Consider the following 19,795-nt stretch of genomic DNA (forward strand, 5'->3'; position numbering starts at 1 on the left):
ACACCCATAGACGTAGAATAGTTTTTAAAATTTTATTGAGACAGGGTCTCACTATGTAGCTTTGGTTGTCTGGAACTCACTATGTAGACCAGGTTGGCCTTGAACTCATAGGGATCCACCTGCCTCTGCCTCCCAGTGCTGGAATTAAGGTATGTACCACCATGATCAGCAGGTAAAATAAATTTTTAAAGAGTTAAAAATAAAGGAATCACTTTTTTAAAGGAGTAGAAAAGGAGGAGAGAGGAAAAGGAGGAGGAGGAAGAGGGGGGAGAGGGGGAGGAGGAAGAGAGCCCTAACCTAAGTGGAGACATGAGCCTCAGAGCAGCTACAGAGTAAAGAGTGGGTGGGAAATTGGGAGGGGCAGACAGGGAGATGAGAAAGGGACGCGCTGATCAATCTGGGACCCAAGGATGGCCTGGCCCCAGAGAAACAGGAAAGAAAGCTCGGCTGTGTGGAAGGGCGCTCTCAGACAGGCTGCCTCTGGTGTAGTCCCATGCACACAGGGTTGATTTGAGGGCCTCTTCCGGGAGCAGCTGGCCTCTAGCTCCTTGGAGGCGACAGCCATGTGAAGTGTCTGTCTAGCAGAAAACACCAGCAACAAGATATCTAGAACTAACGGGATATTGACAGCTATGAGCGAGCCCTTGGCCTTGCTAGAAAGAAGCCAACCTCTGGAGGCAAAGTGAATTCAGACCCTGCCACTCCCTCCAAGGAACCTTGACAGCAGTTTCCAGTTCGGCACAGTCTAAGTCACAGATGAGCATTGTTCTAGAGTGTTCTTGATGGTTCTAAATTAATCCATCGAGGGGGGGGGGCCGCACTGGAGAAGACGGCTGTCATAAAAGCCCTTGCTAGGATTCTGCCACTGAGATCCTCCTTTCCAGGATCCACAATTATGACTGAGACCATGGGGTGAGGGAGGGGGTTAAGGTCTCGGAGAAAAGTAGGGGTTCAGATATTCAGCCGTCTGAGATACCACAAACTCCCAGGCATCCTTCAGAGCTTATCCCCCCCCCCCCCACAGTGAACACGGGTTTTAAGGAAAATGCATGACTGCAGACTTGCAGCAGGAAGTGACTTATTTCACAGTGAGCGGTCGGCGGGCTTCTGTGCGCAGCCTCCGAAGCCTCTCTCTTTGTTCCCCCCATTATTATTACGTTTTAACAAACTTTATAGCCCATTTTATTTGTTCTCAAATAACTTTTTCTCCTTCCTTTCGACACATCAATTGCTGGGCCTCCCTCACCGTGTGATGTTAGAACAGAGATTGATACTGCTCGGCGGAACGTAATTTACTATTATGGGCTGTGGGTTTATGAGGTGGGAGCCTGACAAAGCATTGCATTTGAACACACTGTGCTTATTGGCTCGAAGAAGAGATTTATATTTGGTGAGGAGACAATAACTTTGTTTTCTGATAAGCCAAAGAGGTCTATTTTTGAGTCTGGCACACAGAGAAACTTGCCCTTCCCCAATAACTCTATTTACTAGTGTGAATATATTTTAATAATAAAATTGATATATATGTAAATTTATTTTATTCTAATTTCATTGAATCCTCCTGGAAAAAAGAGGAGGGTGGGTGGCTGCGGGGCCTTCGGAGATTGTTTTTGTATCTGAGTTATAGGTTTCTGTACTGTATCCCTAGACTGGCTACGTGGCTATAATTCTGCCAGGATTTCCTCCTAGTGTCAAGCCGGCAACGCAGGGCTGGGGTGTTTTATGACCAGCATCACACCCGGACCAGAGTTACAGTTCTGCTGTTTGTCCTCACACAGGGTGGACTCATTTTAAGGCATTTCTCTCTTCCCCCAGCTGAATCCGGATATGGGGGTCCATGGTTGAAATCCCTTTCTGAGTTAATCACCAGAATGTTCAGTCCAAAGCTGAGAGGGTGCTGAGGGAGGAGGGAGGAGGGAGGAGGGGGAGCACAGTGCCAGGGAAGCACACAGAAAGACCACCAGGGCACAGGCGCAGACCTCACCATAGACAACATCTTTGTACATTTCCTGCCTGTCTTGTGTCCTAGGTTCAAATAAATTAGATTGGAATCATTTACAAAGTCTTTGGAAAGTAATTTACAAGAAAAACCCAAAATGAAACAAAAAACCTCCATGGTGAATGGAGATGTATCTACTTGCTAAGCCTGCCTGAAATCAAGCTGCTTCTTGAATACTCTTCCTGTGTGCTCCAGAGCTCAGGGTGCCCTCTCCTTGTCAATCTTCCTGTCCTGCCTGGACGTCCTGAGTCCAGACACAAAAGTCATTTGCTTTACACAGTCAGCGCTTGGTTCACTCCCCAGATGGTTGGTGACACCTGTGTACCCTCCCTTAACACACTCTGTCCCTAGAATCTCTTCCTGGGGACTAGATGAGCTGACACCCTCTGTGACTGCCGCTGAGGCCTTTGATCTTAGTCCCTGGGGCTTTTGACCAAGTAGTCCCAGGGGCTGCTTCTAAAAGGACTCCTGGGTTCCCAAGTGGCTCACACCAAGACTTTCAAAGCTCTTCTCACTCATGACTCCCTTTAACTGAGAAATATTTACACAACCTTGCATATATAGGTTCATAATAGAGTAGATGTGCAAATCAAACATTTATTGAAAATAAGCCATAAGGAAATTTAGTTTAAAACAATTCTTTAGTAAAAATTTACTTTTAATTTTAATTAAGGTGGAAAACAAATTTGCATACAAATGAGAATTCAATTTTGGCAGAATATTTTCTACTACAGGACACAGAGCTGATGGATATTTTGATTTTATAGCCAATACTGAGAATGCTGACTTACATCAACAGATTATTAACATCGGCCCTCTGTACGGGCTAGCCATGGGAAGAGTGGTGACTGCAAGAAAGAATGAAATGGAGATGTGCCCATTTATCCTGGATAGGTGCCCGCTTGAGTCTGGAGAGGCAGTACCAGCACTCATGTCCCAGGAGCTTGAGGGGAATGTTAATAATCTATTTTTTTTTTCTCCTAGCAACTTGCCTTCTCCGCTTTCTCAAGAAATAGATCCCTGAGGACTCCAGGACCGCTGTTAACCGAATGCTTCTTCATCTACACCTCTCGTTGATTAAGAGCCCACTGACTCCCGATTTCCCCTCCCCAGGCCGTCCCTTGCCAGCAGGAAGTAACCAGACTTGAACAGGCACCTATATATACCCAAAAAGGTTGTGATGTTGGGAATCTCCAGCTCGGACCCCATTCCAAACCACACCCAGATTTTCAGCTGGGAACTCAGCTCCACTCTCAGCCCCACTCCTTCCATTCCAAACTCCGCCTTCAGAAAACCCACCAAGCAGCGGCTCCTCCCCCAGAGCTCCTCAAGACCTCGTCTACAGGGTATCTGAGGTCCTGTCCATAGACCTTCCATGTGATTTCTCCTCTTTCCCCAAGATCACCCAGGAATGCATTGCTCATTAAATCTGGACTTTTAATTTGGTTTGACTTGGCTTATTGAATCAGTGGAGAAAACCACTCTCGGGGTTTTCAAAATACTTAACATATAGTACTTGTGATGCTATTCTCTTTTTAGGGGCGTAGTTTGAGACAGCATTTCTCTGTGTAGCCTTGGCTGTCCTGGAACTGACTCTGCAGACCAGGCTGGCCTCGAACTCACAGAGATCCACCTGCCTCTGCCTCACGAATGCTGGGTAGTATTTTTGTTTCTTTATTTGATTTAGTTTAAGACAGGGTTTCTCTGTGTAGCCTTGGCTGTCCTGGAACTCACTCTGTAGACGGGCCTGTCCTTGAACTCAGAGATCTGCCTGCCTTTGGCGCCCAAGTGCTGGGATTACAGTGCACTACCAGCGCCTGGGTGATTTTTTTAATCACCTGGAACTGAAGCTACAGTGGCTGTGAGCCACCTGATAGAGATGCTGGAAACTGAACCATGTCTTTGCAAGAGCAGGAAGTGTTCTTAGCCACTGAGCCATCTCTTCAGCCCCACTGAGTGATTTTTTTTTTTTCTAAAGACACGGTCTTATGCAGCCCAGGCCGTCCAAGAACACCCTGTATAGCCAAGAATGACCTTGAACTTCTGATTCTCTGGCCTCTACCTCGCAGTACTGGGATAATAAATGTGTGCCACCAAGCCCAGTTCTTATATAGTCCTAGGGACCGAATCTATCACTTGGTGTTTCACAGGTAAGTACTCTGCCAACTGAGCTGCATCCCCAGCTCTAATTTAATAATTTTAAAATGAAACCCAGGTCAGCAAAACAAACAGCAAATTTTAAATCCAAACATACTAACACAATACAACCCCCAAATATAATAATCTGCTACTTATATGCTGAAGAATGATAGCAGAGAAATAGCTAACATCTTTGTTTTCCATAATCAAGCTACTGTTTCCGTAAGAGTAGAAACCTGTATGTATCACATAAACACTGCAGTTCATATCATACCATAATCTTGGATCTGAGTTAGGCATGTTTTGGCCAGCGTTCTTTGGTATTGTGTGGCAGAATGGCATACACAAAACAAAGTGCATATATGTGTTTAGACCCAAGGTTGCAGTGTAGTCGCACCATGCACCACAGGCGAGCACTGTCAGACACCTTGGGTTCATAATGTTCATAATGTGTTTGATTACAAATTCATTTTGTTCATGTTCAAATTCATGTATTCAGAAACCTTTTATCGTTGCCAAATTTTTCATAAGCTATACATTCACTTAACCCCAGACAGGATGACAGTATGTCTACCTCCTAATCCCCAGAGGCCACAGAGGACAAAGGACTATGCAATGAGGCAGATTAGGGATGTCAGTGTGTCCAGTTGTCCTTGGTTTCTGGGTGGGTCCCATCTAATCACATGGTTCCTTGGGTCTACTTGAGGGACTATGGATGCAGAGGGGTCAGGTGCTGGCCTGAACATGAGGAGCTATGAGCCACGGAGGTGGCTGCCTCTCCTCCCAGCTTCAGGAAAAGAACGCAGCCCAACAGAAACTGTGCAGTTTGGAGCAGCCAAACTTGTGGTAATTTACAACTGTGTCTATCAGACCTGATACACCCGCTCCCACTGCTGTGAGAAACACACACAGGCCTCTCCAAAGACATGATTTACGAAATAGATAGGAGTGTCTCAGAAAGGGAAGGAAAGTGATAAAAGTTAATAAAAAGACAATGAATGCACTTTAGATGAAGAATCACTCCTCAAAACACAAGGGCATTTTAGATAAAACCTGCTCGGTATGCTCAGAGTAATTTAGAGAGGGCAGGCTCCGTGGAAGTAAGAAATCAAAGATGATGAGGTTTTTAAAAAGATGAAAAGAAAGCCAACACAGTTAAGAGGAAATCCCCAAGGGGACACCAGAGGCTTCTAGAACTAAAGAAGTAGGCACGAGAAGGAGCGAACCCAGCAGAGGGGAGAAAGTAAAGGGTGAGGCTGGGAGAGGCCAAGTCCAGTATGGGAACTGGTGCCAAGGCCCCAGTGTGCTCATCCTTCCTAGACAGAAGAAAAGAAGCCAATGGCCAGGGAAGCATTCATAAGCACCACGAGGGGGAAGCAGTCAGCGCCGCTGGTCTGAGGGGAAGGCTGCTGAAGGGACAAGAAAGAAGGGAAGGAGAAAGAGAGGGAGAGAATATGGAAGAGAAGGAGGGTGGAAAAGAAAGGGGGATAGGAGGAAGGATGGGAAGGTAGAGAATAGAGGTGGAAGAAGGGGAGGAGAGGGAGGAGGGAGAGGAGAAGGGGTGAGGAGAGGGAAGAAATGATTCCTAACATCCTTAGGGCCTTGGCCCCCACATGATGTCAGAGGCAGGAATGATTTAGGATGCTGGTGTGTGTGTGTGTGTGTGGGGTGTACTGGATGCCATCAAAGAACTCTGCCAGATGTTGTTTACAGGAAGGTAAGACAGAGAAATACTTAAGGGTGCAAAACTGAGTGTTTACATGCCCTGGTGAAAATGACTCCACATAATCCATTCAAATGAAAGATGGATCAGAATTAATAAACAAGGAGGCCGAACTGTGTAAACAGCTGGTGATCACAGCTCTATCTGGCTCCACAACAGAGGAGGACTTCTTGAGCTAAAAATAGGAATAGAAAATTGTCATAGTTCTAGAAAGTAAATCTTAACCAAAGGAGGTCAAGACAACAGCTCATGTTACAGACTGGCACACAAATATCCCAGGATGTATTTGTCTCTGCCTCCTTACACTCAAAATGCAAGACAGGGTAAGGGCCAGTGTCCATGAGTGGAGGTGGGAGGGAAGAGAGAGCTGGTGTCCGTAAATGAAGGTGTTGAGGGGGAAGACCTGGTATCCATGAATGGAGGTGGGAGAGCTGGTGTCCATGAATGGAGGGGAGCTGGTGTCCATGAATGGAGGCAGGGGAGCTGGTGTCTATGAATGGAGGTGGGAGAGCTGGTGTCCATGAATGGGGGGGAGCTGGTGTCCATGAAAGGAGGGGAAGGGAGGGGAAGGAAAGGGAAGGAGACCTGGCGTTCATGAATGGAAGAGGGAGAGCTGGTCTCAGGAGTAGAGGGGTGGAGGCAATGTGGCAGTGAATTGAAGGTGGGAGAAAGGTGAAAGCTGATGTCTATGAATGGAGGGTAGTAGGGAAGAAGAAGAGGGAGGGAGGAAGGGAGAGAGGTGTGTTCAGGAGGCAACTCCAATTCAGAATAAAGGCAAAGAGACTTCCCGTAGTGCTAGCAAAGGAAGGCTCCAGTCAGCAGCTCAGGTGACCTAGAGAGAAGCCAGTTCACATAAGAACACAATGGGAGTCACCCAGAGAAAACAGGAAGGGACAGATCCCAGCTTTGGGCCTAGTGAGCTTCCCCGAGGGGCTGCCCTATATGAAATAACAACAAACAGGTGCAAAGAAAACTGGCCAGTGGGGATCGAGGGCATCATACAGCAGGCTCTTCAAAGTGCTGCAGGACCAGCATGAGAACCTGGCCTCTCTGCCCTTGTTCTACGTCTGCCTCCTTCTGGGCCAGGCTGCTGCTTGGCTCTGGATAAGCATGTTAGTCATAAGGACCTATCTCATCCCTGTCAAGGTTGAAGAGACCAAGACACTAGTAACTAAGACAGTTTACTGTCAGCTTTTACAATGTTCCGTTCCAGACCCCACAGGCATCCTCGGGTCTCCAGTCACTGTCCTAAAGCTGCAGTCACCCTTGGATTCCAGGAACAGCAGAGCTTCGTGGAGCTGACCATGCCCCAAGAGAACAGCTGTCTCCAAGTGGCTGCACCCAGGGGGCATGTCACCCCAAGGAACCAAGTTAAACTTATCTGACCCCATTGTAGGACCCAAGCTGACAGGATGATGGCCAGAAGCACACCTCCAGCAGAGCTGCTTAATTATGCAACCTCTTGTACCCCATTCTTTCTCTACTTAAACCAAAAGCTCCTGCAAGCACCCCGAGGTGACCGTGAGGTGGCTGCACCTCCCCCTGTGCCTTCCGCAGTGTATTATCGTTCCATCCTGTGTCTGTCTCCCACCCTTATTCCTGTGTCTTCCTGGATACTGGGGAGGGAGGCTGTGCTGGTGAGTGTTGGTCAGTGTGACACAAGCCACAGTCCCTCAGGAGAAGGGAACCTCAACTGAGGAAATGCCTCCATCAGATTTGTCTGTGTAACATTTTCTTGATTGCTGACTGATGCAGGCAGGCCCAGCCCACTGTGGGTGGTGCTGTCCCTGGGCAGGTGGTCCTGGGTTCTGTAAGAAAGCAGGCTGAGTAAGCCGATAACCCCCATTCCTCCATGTTCCTGCTTGATTCCTAGCCTGACTTCCCTCAGTGATGGAGGATCGGCTATCATGGGGGGGGGGGGGTGCAAGCAAAACACGTTCTCCCTAAGTTATGTTTGGTCATATGTTTATCACAGCAACGAGAGCAAACTAGGAGAGTAGCCAAGCCTCGCTGGCTGGGGCTTCTGCCTTAAAGCTCTGGGTACAATAATTAACCAAAAGAAAGCAAAAAATAAGAAAATAAAAAAGAATAAGCTGAGAGCTAAGTCCTCCAGTTGAGTCAGCTCCCTGCTAGGGTAACTATGCTTTGGTATCTACAGCTCTTTGGCCAGAGCATGCTGGTTCCACACAGCTATTAAGACTGGCAGGCTGGGGGTGTGCTCAGCTCCTAGCATGCTTGCCTAGCATATAGAAAGCCCTGGGTTCAATCCCCAGCACCACATAAACTGGATATGACGGTACACATATGCAATCCCAGCACTTCAGAAGATAGAGACAGGAGGAGAAGGAAGTCAAGGTCATATTCGACTATTCAGTGAGTTCAAGGGCAGCCCAAGATCTACAAGACCCTGCATCACATAAACAAAAGCCTAGAAGTGGAATCCTTGTTTTCATATACCAGTGTCTTCTACTGAGCTTTGAATTGGGAATGTCTTTGCAGGCTCCATGTTGTTCGCTTGATCTCCAACAGGTGGCACTGTTTGGGGAGGTTCTGCAAACTTTAAGAGGTGGAGCTTAGTTGGAGGAAAAAGGTCACTGGGGTTGTTTGTGCCTTTGGAGATTATACCAGGTCCCCAGGTCACAGGCAGTAAAGACTACTCCCAACACACGTTCCCACCCCCATCATGTCCTACCCAAGCCCATGGTGCTCAGCAGCCATGCAGTGACCCTGCAAAGCATCGAGAAAAAAGAAATCCTGCCTCCTTTGGTGACCAAAGAAGTACCCCCTACAATAACACAGCTCCAAACCAGATAAGGCAAAAACTAATGCAACAATAAAAACCAACAATAAAAACCAAGGTTCGGCAGTGTGCATCTGCAGCCCAGGGAGACAGTGGGTCTGAGGCCAACCAGGGCCAGCCACACAGTGACCCTGACTTAAACAACGGGGCTGGGGGGTGGCTTGGGGGTGGAGGAGCTGAGGTACCCCCAAACCAACAGGGAAAGAAATGCAATGTCAATGCAAAGTTAACAAATCACTTGGGGTTGCTGGCCAGCAACCATGCACAACAGAGACTAAGGGGTGAGGGTGCAGATCTGCACATGTTTTACCTAGATCATATGCTTAATGACACGACTAAGTTTTCACTATATGCTGTTCCAAGTAACTATGACACAGTTAGCCACAGAATAAACAATTAATAGTTTAGAGGTTCACACACACACACACACACACACACACACACACACACACACAGTCCATAAGTGAATGAATGAATGTAATAAAAATGTTGAAGGGCCAGTGAGATGGCTCAGTGAAGGAGAGAACTAGTTCCCTTTAGTCGTCTTCTGATCTCCACATGCGCCCAGAGGTTTGTCAGTTCCCCTCGCTATCCTAACAACCTCAACTGCTGAGAAATACTGAGGTAGCCTTTGCAGGTCAGGATCTGCATGGGTCCAGGATGGTGGCTGCCCCGGAGCTCACTGATGACAGTAGAATTAATTTCCAGGGGACCCCCAGTCTTCAAGCCAGTGGTGGTATGTTCGATCCTTCCCTTGTCCTGCCTTTCTCTGACTTCCTCTTCTATTTTCAAGGCTTTGAGAGCTCAGAGGATTATTTTGGGCTCGCCGTATAGTCCAGGATAACTCTGCTCCTTTTTCATTTAATTTTTAAGTGTGTGTGTGTGTGTGTGTGTGTGTGTGTGTGTGTGTGTGTGTGTAAATCCTGTCTAAAGTATAATGGCAAAATAATTTTTTTCTAGTCTATAGGTTGTCTCTTAGCTTTGTTGTGCAGAATTTTTTTTTTTTTGAGACCGTTATGTGTAGTTGAAGTTTTCCTGTGTCCTCCTGGCTCCTGCATCCTTGTGTTTCTGCAGCTGCTCAGACCCAAATAAACACACACAGGCTAATATTATTTAAAACTGCTTGGCCATTAGCTCAGGCCTACCACTAACTAGCTCTTACACTTAAACTCAGCCCATTTCTTTTAATCTATATGTTGCCACATGTTCTGTGGCTTTACCTATGTGCCTGTTACATGCTGCTCCCTGGATGTTGGGCTGACATCTCCTGACTCAGCCTTCCTCTTCCCACAGTTCTCTTCTCTGTTTGTCCTGCCTATATTTCCTGCCTGGCTACTGGCCAATCAGCATTTTATTTATACAGAGTGATATCCACAGCAGTTATGTAGCCTTAGCTGGCCTGGAACTCACTATATAGAGCAGGTTTGCCTCAAATTCACAGAGATGCAACTGTCTCTGCCTCCTGAGTGCAGGGAATAAAGGTGTACACACCATGCCCAGCCTGTGTAGAGACTTTTAATTCAATATGAAAAAAGGGAATATGTACTCACTGCTAGAGGGACTGTAAACTAGTGTGGCCATCATGGAGATCAGCACAGAGGTTTCCCAAAAAATTAAAACTCTATCTCCCACATGGCCCAGATATACCAGTACTAGGCATATGCCCAAAGGACTCTGTATCCTACCACAGAGATACATCACATCCATGTCTACCGCTACTCTATTCACAATACCAATGAAACCAGCCTAGATGTCCATCAACTGAGGAGTGGGTAATAAAAATGTGGTACACAGATACAACAAATAAAAGGGAAATGAGATTATGAAATTCTCAGGAAAATGGATCAATTGATAAAGCAAATAAAAGGGGAATATGATTATGAAATTCTCAGGAAAATGGATGAATTGGTTAAGTGAGTGACACAGATTTAGAAAGATAAAAACCACGAGTTCTCATCCAGCTTCAGATTCTAGCCTTTAATGATCATATGTGTGAATGTAAGTGGACGTGGGGAGGGGCAGGGCAGGCACAAGTGACCTGAAAGTGGAAAGGAGGCTGTAGAGGACAAATGAGGCAGGGGGATGGGAGAGAAGAGTCAGGAAGGAGAAGCAACAAAAATTTTGTTGCAGATGACACAATAAAATGTAACAGTTTGCATGCTAATTAATTAAATGGTAAAGGAGGGGCAAACATTAAGACTGAAAGGAAAGAGGCAAAGGTAAGTATTAGTAGATGGGGTACCATCACTTCCACCTGGAAACCTCGAGAGCTACAAGTGCAAACACTCAGAGAAAGTTCTGGAAGGGGGCCAGAGAACAAATTAAAAAGCAAGAAACAGTGCCTTTTCTGTTCTCTTAAAAACAAAACAAGCCGGGCGGTGGTGGCGCACGCCTTCAATCCCAGCAGGCGGATCTCTGTGAGTTCGAGGCCAGCCTGGTCTACCAAGTGAGTTCCAGGAAAGGCACAAAGCTACATAGAGAAACCCTGTCTCCAAAAAACAAAAAACAACAACAAAAAAGAAAAAACAAAAACAAAAAAACACAAAACAAAACAAAAATGTAGAAAAGTAAAACGCACACAGCCAACTCATCTTGACATCTCTAGCAACAAGAGCAGACAATGTCCCATCTAGAAATGGGCTTAGAGCCGGGTGGTGGTGGCGGCGGCGGCGGCGGCGGCGGCGGCGGCGCGGCGGCGGCGCACGCCTTTAATCCCAGCACTCGGGAGGCAGAGCCAGACGGATCTCTGTGAGTTCGAGGCCAGCCTGGGCTACCAGGTGAGTTCCAGGAAAAAGGTGCAAAGCTACACAGAGAAACCCTATCTCAAAAAAAACAAAACAAAAAAAAAAAAAAAAAAAAAAAAGAAAAGAAAAGAAAAGAAATGGGCTTAGAATTCAGAGTGTGCACCCCAAGAGAGTGCTGGACCCATCTCTAGTGTGCTAGGGTACAGATGATCAGCTGAAAAGTCAAGGCAATCTCTCCCTCTGCACATACAAATATATGCCACCTGGTACAATACATCCAGTAAAGCGTAGTAAGAGAGGGCCATGCCCTATACTGTGTTGAAATATGTCACCAAACTAAAGTGGCTAAGGCTGGCAAGATGGCGTGGCATAAGCCTGCAGCCTGAGTTTGCTCTCCAGAACCCACACAAAGGTAGAAAGAGAACCAGCAAGATGCACGCTCGCGCATACACACACACACACACACACACACACACACACACACACACACAACCTCAAGTGGCTCACTAGTGTGGTAGTGTTGGAGAAAACAGACATGGGAAACAGAAAGTTCAGAGGTGGACCTGAGAATGCCAAAGGCCAGGTCATGCACATGGACAGAGCGAGAGCATCATTAACTAGAACTCAAACCCACAACCTGCAGCAGGATTTGAAACTTAGCCTGACTCTGGGTTCAGGGCAAACGGAGTGGGATGCATGGGGATGGGATGACACCCTCTCCTTTGGCGCACTAGAAACGACTGATGGCACACCACTGTCACCTGAGTCCCCTGTAGGAAGAAGATTGCCAGGGCCTCGGGAGGGTCCCTGGGGAAGCAGCTCACCTGTTGGGACTGTAGCCCATAGAGGTCAGCATCCGTGCCTGGTCCAGGTCTCTTGGGAAGCCGTGCAGCACCCACCCTTTCTGGATGCAGTCTTGTTTGCCCAGACGCTCGGCCAGAGCCTTGGTGATGATGCTGTCTGGCACTGCAGAGGAAGAAGAATAAGAGCAGTCTGTAGCCCAAAGCTTTCTAGCCTTCCTGGGCCACGTGCTGAGCTACTGCAGAGGAAGTCAATTGGAACCACCTGGACAAGGTCCCCCTGTGGTCAACAAGTGTGGCAGGAACAGCAGAACTGCCTGAGATGGGCAATGCATTGGGTGGTCTTGGCCCTCATGCCTTAACAAGACACCATCCTCCATCGGGGTCTTTATGGCAGCTAAAGCAAGGCACCACGAACTGAGAAGCACAGCAGTGTTTGGCCCTTAGATCTGGATGGAGGCTAAGAGGCAAAGCTTAGGGCCGACCGCTGTCTAGGGGAGGGCCAAATGCTTTCTAGCTTATAGGCTCCCTGCTGGGACTGGAGTCACAGATGGTTTGAGCCAACATGTGGGTGCTAGGGACCGAACCTGGGTCCCATGCAAGAGCAGCCAGTGTTCTCAACTGCTGACATCTCTCCAGCCCCGGCCTCTCTTTTAAGGGATGCGTGTGGAGGTCAGAATTGAATTTTATGGAGTCATATCTTTCCTTACACCATTGTGGAGGGCCCTGGGGATTGAATTCAGGCTGTCAAGCTTCCTTGGTTAAGTATTTTTAGCCACAGATCCTATCCAGGAGGGCTCAAGCCTCATGATGCGATCATGCCATAAGGTCCCATCTTCTCCTACCAACATCTTAGCATATGAATTGAGAGGTGGGGGTCACAAGGATTGCAATCACAGCAAACACTTTTCATGGATACACACCAAGCACCAGTTTTAATTCCCACACACCATTGAAATTTCATCCAGTCGGCCTCAGCGGATTTGAAATTCCCAGCAACCCCTCTGGCCTCCTGCTGAGTCTCCCCTTCTCTGGAGAATCTGATCTCTCTCCAGAATCGCAGCTCTGCTTATACCTGGAGACTGAAACAAGTCCCCAGCACAGGGAGATATGAGAAGCCTGTTTACTTTGCTGCAAGTGACATTTTCCTGAAACTCATTCCTCTCTTCCTAGACTCATTAAATGTTCCATGTTGCTAATGTTCGGCGTCCTGGCAATTTGCACGGCATCACGGCGCTTTGCACTCATTTTCCCAGAAATACTTGGTAAATATTACTACTGTTTGCCATGGATGTGGGCCCCAAGCGGGGATGCTTGGCGGTTTCTCTAGAAGCTTCTGCAAGGTTCCCCTCTCACCAAACATCTGTGGGTCTAGCAAGTGGCCTAGGGCATATTCTGAAGCCTGGCAAGGCCTCACAGGCTGACAGCCATGGGAGCTGGTGAATGAGAGGCACTGTCCTTCATGTGACCATTTTCTGGGTGCTGCCCTGTCTCAACAATCCACAGCTGTATTCCAAAGGATGAGCATCACCTTAGATTTGGGGCTTTCCAGCTGACACAGTGGCACATGTCTTTAATCCCTGCACTTGGGAGACAGAAGCAGGTGAATCTCTGTGAGTTCAAGGCCAGCCTGTGTAGAAAGACTGTCTCAAACAAACAAAAGCCTTTGGCTGCCCATTCAGAGCAGTTACTAGGGTGGTCTCTTGCCCTGTAATGATCTCCTCTCTCAGGGCTTGACAGGAATCGATTTAAAGGATGTTTTAGTTAATAATTCCAGGTTACAGCCCATCATAGTGGGGGAGCCAATGCAGGAACTTGAAGGAGCTGGTCACATCACATCCACAATCAAGAGAGCTCAGTGCAGGCACACTCATGTGAGTGCAGGCATGCATGTCACCACAGGCATGTGGAGGTCACAGGACACTTTCGGTTGTTATTCCTGGCCTTCTGCTTTGTAGACAAGATTTCTTATTCACTGTGTGTGTGGCTTGCATAGACTCGGAATACTGAAGACAGTCCCCAAAGAATTCCCTCCTAGGCCGGGCGGTGGTGGCGCACACCTTTAATCCCAGCACTTGGGAGGCAGAGGCAGGTGGATCTCTGAGGTGGAGGCCAGCCTGGTCTACAGAGTGAGATCTAGGACAGCTAGGGCTACCCTATCTTGAAAAACAAATAAACAAACAAAAAGAGCTCCCTCCTCTCCCTCCCTCCCCTCCTCCTCTCCCTCCCCTCCTACTCTCCCTTCCCTCCTCCTCTCCCTCCCTTCTCTCCCCCTCCCTCCCCTCTCGCCCCCTCTCCCTCCCTCTTCTCCCCCCTCTCCATCCCTTCTCTCCCTCCCCTCCCTCCTCTCCCTCTCTCCTTACCTCCCCCTCTCCCTCCCTCCCTCTCTCCTTCTTTTCATTACTTCCTGGGTCAGGCTCTTACTATGTAACCATGGAACTTCTATGAACTTCTCATCTTCCTGCCTCCACCTCGTAAGTGCCAGGATTGCCAGAGTATATCCTCATACCTGGTTTATGTGATCCCCAGGATCGGACCCATGGCTTCAAGTCCTCTCCATGTGTGCTAGGCAAACACTGCTCACTGCACCATGTCACTAGCCCCATGTGTTATTTCTTTAAAATAGGAAACTTCTGTCTGCAGGAGGTTGCACTGGTCACTGTGGACTCGCTCCATGGGACAGACTCTCCCAGAAGATTGTCGTTAGGTGGCTCCCACATGAGGAACTCCGTGGGTGGGGGGACTCCCATCCTCTTGTTTTACCAGCTTGGGAAGCTCTGCCAGAAGCCTGGCATCATGTTTGCCCAGAACTGCCCATCCTGAGTTATTCTGGCAAGGTCTATCATCCTGGTACAACAGGAAGCATCGGTAAATCACAGAGTCTCCAAGGGGCTATAGAGCTGAGGTGTGTGGTAGTCCTCTCCCACAGAAGGACACTAGGGGTGCCCCCTGGGGCACTGGACAGAGGTGAAGGGAGCTGGAAAGGCTGCTGGCAGAGGATAATATAATGGCAGACCCCTCAGGATACTGTCTCTGGGTCACTGCCCTACTCATGTAGGGTCTGGGTGTTGAGGGGAGAAACTTGTAGACCCCAAATGTGGCCCAAAAGCCTGTTTAACGGCTTTCGGGTACCTGTGTGTCTCTGCTCCCCGAAGGCTCCTGGCATGTTGGCCCAGCCCTGTGTGTTCTGACCAGTCAGTTTAGCAGGCACAGGCTCCCCGGCCAGCTCTCTGTTGTTATGCTGGAAGCTTCGAGTCCCCTTGATAACATGCACATTCAGCCTTTATTCTCTTCTCCCAGAGATTCTTTTCTCCATCTAAAGTCATTCACCATTAAGTTAGACGCCTCAGGCTTGATTTCGGGGCTTGACAGCTAACATCTCACCCTTCCTTCTAGCCACTGCAAAGGACTGCTACTCCAGAAATGCCCTGTCAACTGAGTTTAGCAGGGTGCGAGCTGTGAATGGTTTATTATTCCATGAGGTCACACCATGTGGTGTTAGGCTTTTTTTTTTCTTTTCCTCTTCTTTCTTCTTTTCAAGGTCCCCAAGTTGACGTCAAGGTTATTAAAATCTCGATTCACTGATTCCAGGGCTGGGTGCGCTTAACGGGGCTCAGCAGGGTACCTCCCAAGACCCAGGAGCCCTGGCCACCCTCCGGTCTAGAGTTAGGGGCTTGCGGTTAAACTCTCAGGCCCTCCCTACATCAGGCTTCCTAAAAGCATCAATTTCAGGCTCTAGACAGGACAACATATCATCCCAAGGTGGCCACTTGTGGGATGGAGCTGGACAGGACTGGCCCCTCTCTGACTGTGGGTCTGATATATCATCTTCAACCTATTCAAGAAGGGAACCAGCCACAGACAACCTCCAGGCTGTTAGCAGACCACAGTGCCCCCTGCCGTCCACCGTACCAGGAAGACACCGTGGTCTCCTGCACAGCATTCTATGAGTCTCATAACCCTCCTGGACACCATGAGACCAATCAGAAACAAGCCCTAGCCTTTAGCATGCTTCCTTCCACACTCCCTCACAACCCTCTCCCCATGTGCACCCAGGTGTTCCTGTGCCTCCACACACCCCTCACCTGCACCCACCCATCCACACAACCCTCACCTGCACACCCCCCTGTCCACACACCCCTCACCCGCACCCACCCTTGTCCACACACACACCCTTCACTTGCACCCACCCATCCAAACAACCCACACCTGCACACACCCCTGTCCACACACCCATCACCTGCACCCACCCCCCCTCCACACACTCCTCACCTGCACCCACCCCTATCCACACACCCCTCACCTGCACACCCCCCTGTCCACACACTCCTCACCTGCACCCACCCCTGTCCACACACCCCTCACCTGCACACACACCTGTCCACACACCCCTCACCTGCACCCACCCCTGTCCACACACCCCTCACCTGCGCACACCCCTGTCCACACACTCCTCACCTGCACCCACCCCTGTCCACACACCCCTCACCTGTACCCACCCCTGTCCACACACCCCTCACCTGCACCCACCCCTGTCCACACACCCCTCACCTGCACCCACCCCCGTCCACACACCCCTCACCTGCACCCACCCCTGTCCACACACCCCTCACCTGCACACACCCATCCACACACCCCTCACCTGTACACACCCCTGTCCACACACCCCTCACCTGGACCCACCCCTGTCCTTCACATGTCTCATGTTTTCTTCAAGCTGCTCCTGTTTCTTCCTCCTCTAGCTCTCCTTGGAACACTGTGGAAGTCAGTGTCCAGGTCCAAGGAAGCCAGCCAGAATAGGGCTCCTTCCTCCTGTACCCTCCTTCCCAGTATACCAGTATAATCCCTGGATCCCCGCTCTGTTCCTTTTGATCCACTAACAGACCCCAGGTAGAAAGACAGGGAGAGATAAAAACAACAACAAAAAGGACCACAAAGAGGAGGGGGCTGGTTTTGCTTTGAATTCCACTCCATATATCCAGATGCTCGAGAGGAAAAGTGCTGGATGCCTTCCCTGACTCAACCTGGGTCTTGGGAACCTCTAAATCTTGCTTTAAGTCAACGAAAGCAAAACCCACCATTTCCAGGAGCCTCTTTCCTGATGGTGCTGCCTCTGGAACTGGTGACCTGCAAGTCCTCCCCATGCTGTCACAGAATCACGACTGGCATGTGAGCGTGAAGATGACCTGTGGTGGGCCTTAAGTACCAGGACCTGATGCCCCTTGTTTCTGTTAAAGATGCTGTTTGTTTATTATACACTGCCACCTACTGGCCAATTGTGGGTCTTGCACCCGAGTGAGTCTTCTAAAGCTAAGACGGTTTCTAAAAGGGTAAAGAGACCTGGATTGCTCCACCTGCTTTGCACATGGACAAAAGCCTTTAGGTCTCTCTGGCTATTTGGTAAACGGAACTCATATACTCCAGAGCCAGGCTCTGTCTTGCCAGGCCTTGAAACCTCTGGTGCAAGATTAGACGGAGGGCTTTTAAGGTTTTGTTAGATTCTAAAAGCCTTTTTCTTTTTGAAAAAGAAAAAACAATTTTACAAATGGGTTTCATTACGTCATCTTCATCCTTGTACAAAGGGCTTCAACCACACTCATCTGCTTACCTTCTACTGGACCCTTCCATGTCCCAAATATTCCAACATCTATTTTCATGTTTTTCAAAGAGAGACAGAGAGAATCGCCAGGCGATGGTGGTGTACGCCTTTAATCCCAGTACTCACGAGGCAGAGCCAGGCAGATCTCTGTGCGTCTGAGGACAGTCTGGTCTACAGAGCAAGATTCGGCTCCAAAACTACACAAAGAAACCCTGTCTCAAAACAACCCCCCCCCCAAAAAATCTAGATTCCAAACATATGAGAGAGGAGTCCATATTTATATTTCTGAGTTTGGAATATTTACCATGAAAATCCCCAGCTCTCCATTTTCCAGAATATGGCACAATTTCCTCCTGTCAGAGGTTTCTGTTCTTACATCTATGTTCCCTAACAATGAACCAAAGTGCTTGGAAGACAATGTACTAGGGAGCGCCAGTGTTTTCCTATCCAGGAAAGCAGGCTATTCTGGGGTCTTTTTTGGTTCTCACCCCTTGCACACTGGCCACTCACCTTCCATCGCTCTCCCCTCTGTAATACCTGCAGAGACGAGGTGACAGGGGGCTGCTGTTGACATGCCCACAGCCCGGGCAGGCTGCTAACGGGGACATCTCAGTTTACCCCTGGTAATACTACACACGAGGGGAAAGACCGCTCACACACTGGCTGTCTTCTACAAACAACTTCACACAGCACAACACAAGACTTGTGAACATGCCCAATTAGCCACACAATGCACTACAACTTGGTGACTTTCTTTCCTCCCTTTACATCTCTTAATGGGCCCTGAGAGGATCTGAGAAAGTGAGGCTAGGCTGGCCAATGTGTGTGTGTGTGTGTGTGTGTGTGTGTGTGTGTGTGTGTGTGTGTGTGTGTGTGTGTGTACTGACTGAAAGTGTGATGTGCCTACTGAGGAAAGATCAGAGTCCAAGAAGATGATTCCTTCCACCTTGAGTATGCAGCTCAGAAGCAGCTCATTTCTCATATTTCACGGCATCTCGGATGCTGTTGCCCTGGTGATCTGTGGGAAGACAGCCAGCCCTGGGTGTGGGAGCAGAAACCCAGGTGGTAAGCCCTGTGGTCGGGATGGAGGAGGAACCACAGCGGGTGTAAGTGTGCTCTAGCTCCTTCGCTGGGCCAGGCTTTGGTCTGAGCATGTGTGTTCATTTTAATTCAAGTATTAATTCACGTCATCGTGATAACAATGCTATGAGGACAGTGACAGCAGTGCCCCAGACTGGGAACAGAAGCACAACAGGAAGAAGCCACTTGCCTGGAGCTGCAGAGATAACGGGCGGCAGAGCTTGGATGGATATACAGCCAATCTGGGCACTCGGTGTCTCAGTCAAGCTCTGTGTTCTGCCAGTGCCTTTAGGAGAAGAACTCTACATGGGTGAGACCAGGAAGCCTGCACTGTGCCCATCTCCACACTGAGCTAGGGGAAGACAGCCCCGGCACAGGAAGTCCGAAGGGACCTGCAGTTCTTATATGTGTGAAGAAACCAAGAGAGTCAGTCACATGAGGACTACAGGGGAGATGCCTGGCCAGCCCTAGCCACCCCAAGCTTATCCAAAGCACAAAGCACAGGGATGGGGAATCTGAGTTGGCCACACTAGCCCCAGCAGAGGCATGTGGAAGAGGCCCGAGGGGAGAAGAGCCAGATGCAAGGCTCTAAGGACCGGTTAGCAATCTTCAGGAAGTCACAAGTCAGCTAACCCCATGTTAGGGCAGAGTGGAGGCAAGCCCTCCCTGGGGCCCTATTCCAAATCCTCATGCTAAGTGAAGATCATGATAAACTAGCCTCCATCTTATACCTCGGTAGGCCAGCTTGTCATGCTCTAACAGACCACTGGGTACCAGAGTTATGGCTGCTCCTGGTTACTATAGAGACCAGGCATCTGAAACAGGTGGCTGTCACAGGAGAAGAACAAGATATCCAAAAATTATACCTGGGGGTGGGGTAGACGGCTTGGCAGGTAAAGTGCCTGCTGTAC

At 48.9% G+C, this 19,795-nt stretch overlaps 1 protein-coding gene across 1 annotated transcript in view; it reads right to left on the reverse strand.

Annotated features, from left to right (window-relative positions):
• The window catches only part of Ak8 (adenylate kinase 8), a 126,133-nt gene that overhangs the window by 46,331 nt on the left and 60,007 nt on the right, over positions 1-19,795 (reverse strand). The window contains exon 11 of the mRNA XM_028883338.2: positions 12,230-12,371. Coding sequence (XP_028739171.1) covers positions 12,230-12,371 — 142 coding nt within the window. The remainder of the gene's footprint in view (positions 1-12,229; positions 12,372-19,795) is intronic.

This window comes from Peromyscus leucopus, chromosome 4 (genome assembly GCF_004664715.2).
Source record: "Peromyscus leucopus breed LL Stock chromosome 4, UCI_PerLeu_2.1, whole genome shotgun sequence".
Classification (NCBI taxonomy): Eukaryota; Metazoa; Chordata; class Mammalia; order Rodentia; family Cricetidae; genus Peromyscus; species Peromyscus leucopus.